Raw genomic sequence first — 10062 nt, forward strand, 5'->3', positions numbered from 1 at the left:
CGAGGGGTTGAGCTGCCAGGCTGGCTGGATGCTGCTGACCACAGCCTGGCACTGCTACATGCAGCACTCGGGGTCAAGGTGGTGCAGGAGTCACACTTCACAGCCAGCAAAGAGGAAATGTCCCCACTCCATCCTTCCCTGGGCTTTCCTCATTCCTCACCTCGGGTATATAAAAGCCACTGCCAGCAGCTGTGACCGTGGGCAGCTCCACTGTGACATCAAAGGGTCCAGGTAAGTGGCACTGAAGGAGCGTGGCCACCGTGCCGGCTCCATCAGGCAACCTACGGCGCAGTGTAACTCGGCTTGAGAAGCAGGAATTTTAATGATGTTTTCCTTTGATTTCTGTAGCAGCATTTAATCATTTATGAAAATTAATTTTTAAAGCTAGCAGAGCTCTTCCTTGTTAAACTCCACATTTATTCCTGTTGTTGTTAAGTTTGTGATAATGACTAAGCTGGCAGAAAAGGACTGGGAGTCTTTTTCATGGTCTCGGTGACCAGAATTCAGAGCAATTTTCAGCTTTCCAGACCTCGTCTCAGCTGGTGTAAAATAAGTGTTTATCTGCAAAGCCAGACGTGCCTTTTGCATGTGCAAGATGCTCAGCTCGCTGAAATGTGTGTGACCGAGGAGCAGCACCCCGATAGATATTGTTAATAACCGCAGAGATAGCTGCCTGCTTGGTCACGTATTCTCTCTAAGAGCTCCTCTAAGAGCCCTGACATCCATTTTGGCACCCTCTTGCAATGCTGTGCACGTCTCGCAGAGCCCCTCCAACAAATCCCACTGATTTTATTTGACACGATTTTCAATAGAAGCTGCTCGAGCCTCTCTCCTTCTCTCCTGTTCAATAATCGTGGCTACAGGAGCTGTGCATCATTACGTGCTGATCAAAGGGAAAATGTAAAAGACAGTCGAGTGAATTAAAGTCTAATTTAATTGTGCAGAGAACTGTCATAGAGGGATTTTTTTAAAAGTATCTGGAAGAGATAAAGAAGTTGTTCAGTCTGACCTAAATAATGTTATTTCTCAATGCTGAACCTCTGCCACCTGCACCTCGTGCGTTGTTTTCCTCAGGAGGGACAAGGCGGGGTTTCCATCTGGGACACGGGCTGTGAAGGAGCTCCTGGAGCTGGGACCCACAGCAGTGCTGCAGCAGGACCCTCTTCTCCTTTCTTTGCAAACACCTTTCCGTGCATAAACAAACACTGCCCAGCCTGCATTGTCACCCCGAGAGGCCGAGTTTGGGCAGGAACAGGAGGTCCTTGAAGGTGCTTTGTTCTTTTGGCTCGGGGTAGATCAAACACAGGGAAAACGGGCTCTTTTCACTGCCTGAGTGAAGCAAGATGAGAAAAACAAACAATCTGGCCACAGGAAAGTGAGTCTGATTCTGGCTGTGCTTTGGGCTTTAATAACCCAGGGTGCTCTTCACGGTGGGCAGAAGGACATGGCTGAGACGCTCGTCATTTTTTATCCAGCCGTGCCCCTCTGAGAGTTCCGCTTTCAGGGCCATTTCGGAGCGGTTGAAAGCCATCCATCTCTCTCAGCACAAGGTCCTCCTCCCTCATCTCCATCCCTCTTCCTCTCTTAAAATGGCATTTTCACTTCCCTGCGGAATCAGGCACCCAGCTCTGCAGTGTGGGAGCCCAGACGTCGATGGCTCTGGAGCAGTGTGGCACTGGTCTCCAGCTACTCCCTGATGACAAACAGTAGTGGTTCAACCTTCCTGGTTGGGAAGAAGGTGCTGTAGGCCTGGACTGATCCCCTGGGGACTGAAGGGATGGTTTCTGGAAGCTGTATGTCCAGGGGGAACCTCCCCCATCACCCCAGGGCAGCGCATGTGAAGGATGGGGAGCTGTATCTGTACCCAGGCTGCCTGTACCCATGTGCTGGAACTGGTGTGTGGGCTGATGTGGGTCTTTCCATAGGTGCTGGGTCAGGAGATGCCAACCTTCTTGTGTCTCATCCTTCTCGGGGGCCTCCTGCCCCCCTCTCAGGGCCTCCTCAACCTGCTGAACCCAAAGCAAGCCATAGGTGGTGAGTTCAGATATTTTCTGTGTTTCCAGGGGAGGTTCATGGCACAGTCTTGTGCCATTCTGGGCTCCCTCTGATCATCAGGGAGCTGCCTCCTGTCAGGCTCATCTCTATGGGGAACTCAACTTTGCTCAGGGATGCTCAGGGGTCTCTGTGAGATCTCACCAGCAGAGCAACCTAACATGGCCAAACCCACCTTCCTTGTCAAAAGAATCTTCCCAGTGGTGCAAGTCTAATTAGTAACTGGGACTCCCTTGGTGCAGGTCTGCTTGGCACTGGTGGAAAAAGCGGATTGCTTGGCACGGGTGTTCTTGGTGAAGGTGGACTGCTTGGCACTGGCCTCCTGGGCAAGGGAAGTCCAAGCGGAGGTCCCCTTGAAGCAGCAAATGAACCCAGCAGATCTGGGGTCCTCGGCACAGGCCTCCTAGGTGAGGAAGGTCTGCTTGGCATGGATGTGCTTGGGAGAGGAAGGTTTCTGGGCAGGGATAGCCAGGACAGTAACAGAGTTCTGCCCGTTGCAGGAGGACAACCTGGCAGCAGCGGTCTGCTTGGCACAGGAATCCTCGGTGGGGAAGGACTTGGCAACAATATCCTCGGTGGAGAAGGACTTGGCAACAGCATCCTCGGTGGAGAAGGACTTGGTAAAGGCATTCTTGGTGGGGAAGGACTTGGCAAAGGCATTCTTGGTGGGGAAGGACTTGGCAAAGGCATTCTTGGTGGGGAAGGACTTGGCAACAGCATCCTCGGTGGAGAAGGACTTGGTAAAGGCATTCTTGGTGGGGAAGGACTTGGCAATGGTCTCCTCAACAACGGTCTCCTTGGCAATGGCCTCCTCAGCAATAACAGCCTTCTTGGAGATAAAGGTCTGCTTGGCACAGGGCTGCTTGGGAAAGGAGGTCTCCTAGGCAATGGAAGTCTACTTGGTCTCGATGGTCTTCTGGGTGAAGCAGGAGGACTTCTGGGTGCAGGAGACCTGCTGGGTGGTGGAACCTCTCAGAAGATGTCATTCTTCGCCTGGTGAGTCAGAAACCCCGTGGTGGGGCTCACTGCAGGGTGACCAGTAGTGTCCAGGGGATCAGACCCTCCCTGTCATACAAACCGCCAGTGCTCACGTGAGGATCTGTGACAGGGGAAATTCCAACCAGAAATGGGAAAAGTCTTCCCCGTGGGAGTGCTGTGACACTGTGATGGGCAGTCTGGGAGGTAGGGGAATCTCCACCCTTGGAGGTGGTTAAGACCCAGCAGGACACAGCTCTGAGAAACCTGACCTTGCTTTGAGATTGGCTTTTCTTGGATGAGGGATTTGGTCCTTCCCCACCTTCACTTTTACCTGAGAATATCCAAATGGGTAACAGGTCAGACAATGAGCAGGAAGAGATGGGACTGTAGGGTCTGCTCCTGCTGATCCTGCCATCTCAAGGTGGGTTTGATTCGGTGTTGACCCCCAGGTTGAAGGTGCTGAACCTCGAGAATGCCCGAGTGTCATGGAAGGTCCTTCATGGGAAGGAGCTGGTGCTGAACCTGTACTCGAAGCTGGTGCTCCGCTTTCCAGGGTGAGCAGGGCTGGAGATTGAGGCCATGGGGGCCTGAGGGCACTGGGGAGGGTGGGACACTCCCTGGTGCTGGAGGAACACCCCCAAATGCTGAGCAAATGGGCAGGTGAGGAAAGCTCTGGGCTGCACTGCTGCCTCTTCCTGCAGCCATTTCCAGCTGTCCTTACTCCAAAGGTGCTATTGCCACCCCTGGAAGTGTTCAAAAGTCCCGTGGATGTGGCTCTAGAGTACATGTTTAGTGGTGACACAGTGATGCTGCCGGGTTGACTGTCCCAGCCGAGCCTGTGCTTGCAGCTCCACCTGCTTCTCTTTCCCCCACAACCCTCCACGGTGCTTCCCTTTTTTTTTCCAGGATTTTTAACTTCCTGAGTGGATCCTCGGTAGAGACGAACATCACGTCACACATTGCCTTGACCCAGGACACCCCCGGGAACCTCAAGCTGGCGATTAAGGATTGCAACAACCTGCTCGGCGGCTTCAGCGTCAACCTGCGGAAGGGGTGAGTGTGTGGGTGAGGTCCTGCGAGTTTGCACTGGGGTAGAACTTCCCAGAACAACCAGATTATGGGATTCAGATAACCAAGTCCCGAGCATCTGTAGTTCCTGCTGAAGCCTGGGGGAGCTGTGTGCTCGCGGCGTCTTTTAACAAAAGAGGAGAGAAGACAAGGGGGGCTCCTCCACAGCTGCTGTTTTGTCCTGATGTCAAGTCCTAGGCTCTGACAACTTCCCTGGTAATTTTTGTGTGCCCTTTCCCTCCCCAGCCTCCTCACCAACCTGGTGAGCAGATTGCTGAATTCTACTCTCAAGTCCCTTGTCCCTGCGCTGGTGAGTGTCTGAATGTTCTTTGCTGTGAAGATGCATTTCAGCTGCAATCAGTGCTCCTGCCAGAACTCTCTGGAAGATTTACATACACGCACACAGAGGATCACGGAATGGCTTGGGTTGGAAAGGACCTTAAATATTAGTTATTCCAACCCCCCTCCCGTGGTCAGGGATGATATATATCCACAATATATATACAATATATATTTATGCCTGCAGCCCATAAGTGAATTCCACAAAATTCCTTGATCTTCCTTACAGTCAGAATTTATTTGTCAGGAGTAATTTCAATTCCATCATGCAATGTTATGGGATAATTTGTACTCATCTGCTCCCTGGGGGTGGGGGGATGAACAGAAGAAACAGCCCCGCTTAGAGCAAAGGGGCCTGTTAAAGAATCTCTTATCCTGTTCAGTAGAGCCTGTGCTGTTTTAAGAAGAGGGCTGAACAAAGTCATGTGGCTCTTTCTCCGCGGAGGAACTGTGCTCTGGGAGCCGATTGTTCCATCCTGATTTAAGTCTGTGAAAATCAAGCCGTGCTGGGGGATGCGCTGCTGCACCCACAGTGTTCTCACCAAGGCTGTGCCACTCTTTGCCCTTGCAGTTCTGCCCGTTAGTGAATGGCTGGGTCAGAATCATCAACATTAAACTACAATTCCTCCGTAAGTCATTAAATTTTCTTTTCTGTATTGAGTGACACTTGGGTTTTGTGTGTCCAGTCACCTCCATGGGCAGCAGTCCCGGCTCACCACCACTGCCAAACACCACAGTCCCGCTCTTCTCATGGATGTTTGTCCAACCAGGGACAGACTGAAGCTGCCGCCAAGAGGTGGCTCTGCCAGGACCCCCAGCTGCAGCCCCGCAGAACCAGTGGGGTTTTCCCTCCTCAGATCTGTTCATGTCTAATCTCACACAGACATGATTGCTGCTTCACTGCAAGCAGAGCTGTCCCCGTTTACCCCCAGCGTTCCCCTTGTGGTGGGACCTGCATCTGGGAGTTCCTGGGCAGCAGCTTTCATGGGAACCTTTGAACCCCGGGAGGTCTGAGATCCACAGGAAGGACGAGGGGTTTTACTCCGTGATGGGCAGGACGATGTTCTCCCATCCTCTACCAGACAGAGGGTGCCGGCAGGCTCTGGGACCCACAGCCAGCTCTGCCCAGCCCTGACGGCCTCTCCCTGTCCCCAGGCATCATCTCCTTCGGGCTCCTGGGGAAAATCTACTCTGCCCTCTCCAAACTGCCGGTGACGTCCGAGCATTCCGTGGAGCTGGATCTGCAGGTACAGCCCTGTCCCATCTCATGTCCCATCCCGTGTCCCATCCCGTGTCCCTGAGCTGCTGCCCTCCCTCCACATTCACACACTCTAACGCCTCCTTGTTTTTTGCAGGATTCCCCATTCCCAAGCACCTTCATCGACTGGCTCCTCCAGAGTGAGTCCGTCTCCAGTGCCACTACGGGTGTCCCCACTGGTGTCCGTGAGCCAGAACAGGGCAGCTGAAAGGGGGACACCATCCTGGCTGGTGGCCAAGAGTGGGAAGGGGATCCTCAAGGTTCTGGGGTGCAGCCAGAGCTGCTGGGTGCTGGTGCATCTCAGAAGAGTCCCATTTCCCCAGTTCAGGTGTGAGCAGCTTTGCCATTGTGCAGCAGTGGCTGCAGCACAGAAAGTCTGTGCGCTCCTACTTATGCCCTGCACAGCCCTAGAAAAGTCACTTCACCTCTTATAAAAGGATTTAATAATATTTGCTTAATAGGAGTGAATAATGGTCCTCAGGATGCTGCGAGGATTAATTAATATTTGCAGAGGTGATTGGAAGAGCTTTCAGCTTCATATGCATGGAAAGTTAATATATAGGGGAGGGAAAGGAAGAGTTGGAAGCCGTCCCAGTTTCTCCAGAGCCATATTCCTCAGGGCACTAAATCATCTCTGCCCATAAAGCTGAGGCCTCTCGGGCCACTGGCACGTGGGGCACTGCCAGGCCTGGCCCAGCAGTGGGGTCTGCCAGGGGGCTGGGGGCGCCTGGAGGAGGGGGTGCACTGACCTGGGTGTCTCTCCCCCAGCTGCAGGTGTCAATCCCGGGAGCAATCCGTAGCCTGGAAGTACGTGGGGTAAGGAGGATTTGCTGCCTGGGGACCTGGCTCAGAGCTCTGCTGCCAGTTGTGCCAGTGCCACTGCCTGGGCTGGGTGGGATGAGTCCTGACCCTGCTGCCTGGTAGCAGGAGGTGACGGGGAGAGCACAGGGCTCTCTAAAAAACCCTCATCTCTCCAGGTGCCTCCACAGGCGATTCCTGAGGAGGAGGAGGGAAGGGAGGAAGATGACTCGACGCGTGGAGAATAGACATGAAAATGAAGAAAACCCAAGAAAACACATTTTCTTCTGCTCTACTTCTCAGATTGAGGTGTCTTTTTACAGCCCAGGGTAATCTGTGCCAGTGGTCAGCCGTGTCAGTGGTTAGCTGTGTCGGTGGTTAGCTATGCTGATGACACTCTGACTACAGAGGCAGGAGCCCCAGGTCTTGCCTCTGTGCTCTCCTGGTTCTCATGGTCACAAGCCACTTGTTATGGCACCCACTGATGAAGGGAACACCTTTACCCCCTGCTTCTTTCTCACGCCCACCCCAGCTTCGCTGGGGCTGGGGTTTGGGCCAGGTAGTGGCTCAGCACAGAGGGGATATTCCAGGTGCTGGATGCAGGCACCTGGGATGAAGGCAGGGATTTGGTCCCCTCACAGCCACCCCTCAGGAATTTCAGGAGTTTGCACCAACTGCACCAAACCCCCGAGAAGGGAAGGGAGAAAAGGGACGAACCCGAACCTAAAAGCTGTAAAAGCTTTGTCTTTGCTCTCCTTCTGCTGCTTGATTAGCTTACCATTTCAAAAGGGAATTTTGCTGTTTCCAGTGATTTCAAGAGGCAAAAAGGCCCCCGGTCTAATCCAGGCGCACACTCAGCCGATTTGTTCCCAAACAGCGACGCTTTGAACTGATCAGAGCGAACGCTATCCTGCCTTGTAATCTCCGAGTGGATTTGGATGTGCTGCATTGTGGGTGAGGTGGATTTGAGGCTGATTCCCACCCTTCTGTTACTCCTTACAATAAAAAGGATTTTTCTTCATCTGCATTCAGCACGTGACTTGGTTCCTTTCCGAACTGCCAAAGCATTTTTGCATTTGTAAGGGTTTTGTTATTTATCTCTCCCATCAGCTACAGGAGTAACTCACATGCGAGGAATATTGAATAGGTGAGTCTGCTGGGAAGGTGGGGAATCACAAGCGGCTCCAGCCCCAGAGCTAGGCCTGAGTCGAGCCCAAGCCCTGCCCAGGCTGCTGGAGCCCCCCTTCTCACAGCCTAAAGTACCTACAGAAATGTGGTCAATGTGGGAAATAAATATTCCCCTCATTTGTATTTATGCAGATTTATTCTGCCCCTGTCCCTGAGCTGCTGGTTCTTTCAGTGCCTGTTCCTGCTTCCCAGCCTGTTGCCAGAGAGCTGGGAGCTGTTTGACATGAACAAACACATCCCTGGTGCCCCATCGAGGCAGCTCCCTGTCTGGCTGGGGCTGGGACCCTCAGGACCGCTGGGTGAGCAGGCAGCAGTAGCCTGCAAGTTCTCAGGCACAGGAGCTCACCCCCAGCTGCAGTGGCATCAAACCTCATCCTGGGGCTGGCTGTGCCATAGTCCCAGAGCAGAATGGCTGCATGGCAAGAGCTGCTGGGGCTGGGGCCAGATTCCTGAGCCCTGCAGCCTCTGGATCCTCTGGCACAGCACCATGTGTGACCACCACCATCCCTGGTGGGCAGCACCAACACCCTTCTCTCCCTCTGCCCATCATGGTCCTGCCCAGACCTCCAGGGCCCCATCCCATGGGGAGTCCTGATGCCGTTGGTCGTGGGTTTGCACCTCCCTGGTGCCTCATTCCCATGGCCAGGGCTCCTGCTCGCAGCTAAAAGTTCCTCTAAAAACCCTGGAGGTTCCCGCCGTTCTTTTCCCAAGGTGATGGGGTGACTGAGGTGTCACTGGGATCTCAGCCCAGCCTCTCCTGCTGCTCCTCACTCCATTTATCTCACCGTGGCAGCCTGTGAGCAAGAGATACCCTGAGCAGCCCCGTGTCAGCCCTGCCCTGCCAGATAATCACAGAGATGGCAATGCTACTGAGATGTGGCCATCAGGAGATGTGGCCATCAGGAGATGTGGCCATCAGGAGATGTGACTGGGCTGCACAGGGTGCATCCCCCCTGCCTTTCATTCTGGTTGCAGTAACACCAACACAACACGGTGTGGGCTCCAGGAAATGGATCGTGATGCCAATGAGCCGCATGTGCTCAGGGCAGGAAGATGAAGAGCAGATTCTGGGTGCCCTTGAATGGCTGTGAGGGGGAGGACAGGAGGGGTGGCAGTGCCTTGGCCCAAGCTATTGAATCCATAACGCCTCGTTGGGCACCTTTGGTTTCCAGTTCCTAAGGAAACAGAAGGAGGAGGCTGAAGGAACTGTGCCAACTCCCATCCCAGGCTCACTGGCTGTGAATGATTGCAAAGAGAGGTGTAAATGTTCCCTCAGTAACCTTAGAGACAAAATGCCAAACCCCAAACCCTTCCAGGTGCGGTGCCATTGGGCTGGATCCCAATGTCACAGAGGGAGGGGTGAGCAGCCATCAGTCATCATGAGACCTGCAGAGCCAATGGCAGCACCCACACCAGTCTGACCCACCAATATTAATAAAAAATAGTGCCACAGGAGATGTCCCTGTTGCTGGCACTACCTGGCCCCAGTGTACCAGGACAGGTGACTTTGGAACACACCAGATCTCTGCAAGTTCTGGCTGCAAGGGCACAGAGGGTTTTTTTTTCCTGGGGTTGGGGGCACCTGGAGGTTCCTTTAAACCCCACTAAGTCCTCCTGCAGTGGCTGGGATATTTGGAAGGGCTGGTGGATGGGACGTTGCAGGGACCTGTGGCAGAGCCCCGTGGCTGGAGCCTGGCTCGGGGCTGGTGGTGCCTGTCCAAGCACAGCTCTGAGTGGTGCCAGCTGTCCTGCCCAGAGCACCCCAAGCTGTGTTTGCCCACAGGGATCACTTTGCAGCAGCCACCCCGAGCTCCCTGCTGCTGGTTGCACAACAGAACAACCACCTGAGGGCTGGGGCCACCAGCCAGGGTTTGCCTTGGCCCAGGTCAGTGCAGAACCAAAGCCCTGAAGGCAAACAATGGCTTTGGCTGCGCCTGTGGCTCTGCTTTTCTCTGTTGTCAGCTGCTTTGGTGACAGAGAGCTCTCAGCCCCAGCTCAGCCCACTGCTGGAAGGACACAGGATCAGCTGGTCTGAGCCTATTCCAAGCTTCTCCATCCAACACGGGAAGAAAGGAGCCCTGGGAAGATGGAGGAGCCATCCCCAGGCAGGGCAGATGCCAAGCAAGGGGCAGTGGCTGGGCAGGACGAGCACTGAGGATGTCACCAGCTGTGGGAGTTTTGTCTCCCAAGTCCCAGGGCACCTGCCCACTGTCTGGAGCATCCTGGGTGCTGTTAGTGTTGCCACTGCTTCTGCCATGCTGAGCATGGGATGGGGATAAAGCTTTCCTGCCAACAGTAAAAGGGCTTTTCGCCACGGTTTTGATAAGAAATTATGGGACGAATCCTTTTTTATGAAACATCAGAAAATTTCCCTTTTTTTG

General features: G+C 53.8%; 1 protein-coding gene and 1 long non-coding RNA gene across 2 annotated transcripts; both read left to right on the plus strand.

The window, feature by feature from the left end:
- Positions 1-132: 132 nt before the first annotated feature.
- Positions 133-5218, plus strand: LOC114062982 (glycine-rich cell wall structural protein 1-like). Its single transcript, XM_027894955.1, has 10 exons — positions 133-231; positions 1075-1268; positions 1926-2034; positions 2295-2459; positions 2553-3048; positions 3480-3584; positions 3937-4083; positions 4345-4408; positions 5009-5066; positions 5208-5218. The coding sequence occupies exons 3-10, from the start codon at positions 1941-1943 to the stop codon at positions 5216-5218; spliced, it is 1140 nt and encodes a 379-aa protein (XP_027750756.1). The 5' UTR covers positions 133-231; positions 1075-1268; positions 1926-1940.
- Positions 5219-5592: 374 nt separating this feature from the next.
- On the plus strand, positions 5593-7957 carry LOC114063025. The gene is made up of 4 exons (XR_003572489.1): positions 5593-5684; positions 5793-5835; positions 6464-6511; positions 6673-7957. It is a non-coding gene; the product is annotated as an uncharacterized LOC114063025 (long non-coding RNA).
- The last annotated feature ends 2105 nt before the right edge of the window (positions 7958-10062 follow it).

Source organism: Empidonax traillii, unplaced genomic scaffold (genome assembly GCF_003031625.1).
Source record: "Empidonax traillii isolate 1590-97213 ecotype Southwest subspecies unplaced genomic scaffold, ASM303162v1 scaffold448:size1359114, whole genome shotgun sequence".
NCBI classification, from domain to species: Eukaryota; Metazoa; Chordata; class Aves; order Passeriformes; family Tyrannidae; genus Empidonax; species Empidonax traillii.

What these genes read in the sequence shown, in the direction of transcription:
- LOC114062982 (XM_027894955.1), top strand. Translation starts at nt 1,941, where the DNA reads ATGCCAACCTTCTTGTGTCTCATCCTTCTCGGGGGCCTCCTGCCCCCC. An exon ending in CCCAAAGCAAGCCATAGGTG is followed by an intron (nt 2,035 to 2,294) that starts GTGAGTTCAGAT and finishes CCCTTGGTGCAG; the next exon opens with GTCTGCTTGGCACTGGTGGA. An exon ending in AGTCCCTTGTCCCTGCGCTG is followed by an intron (nt 4,409 to 5,008) that starts GTGAGTGTCTGA and finishes TTGCCCTTGCAG; the next exon opens with TTCTGCCCGTTAGTGAATGG.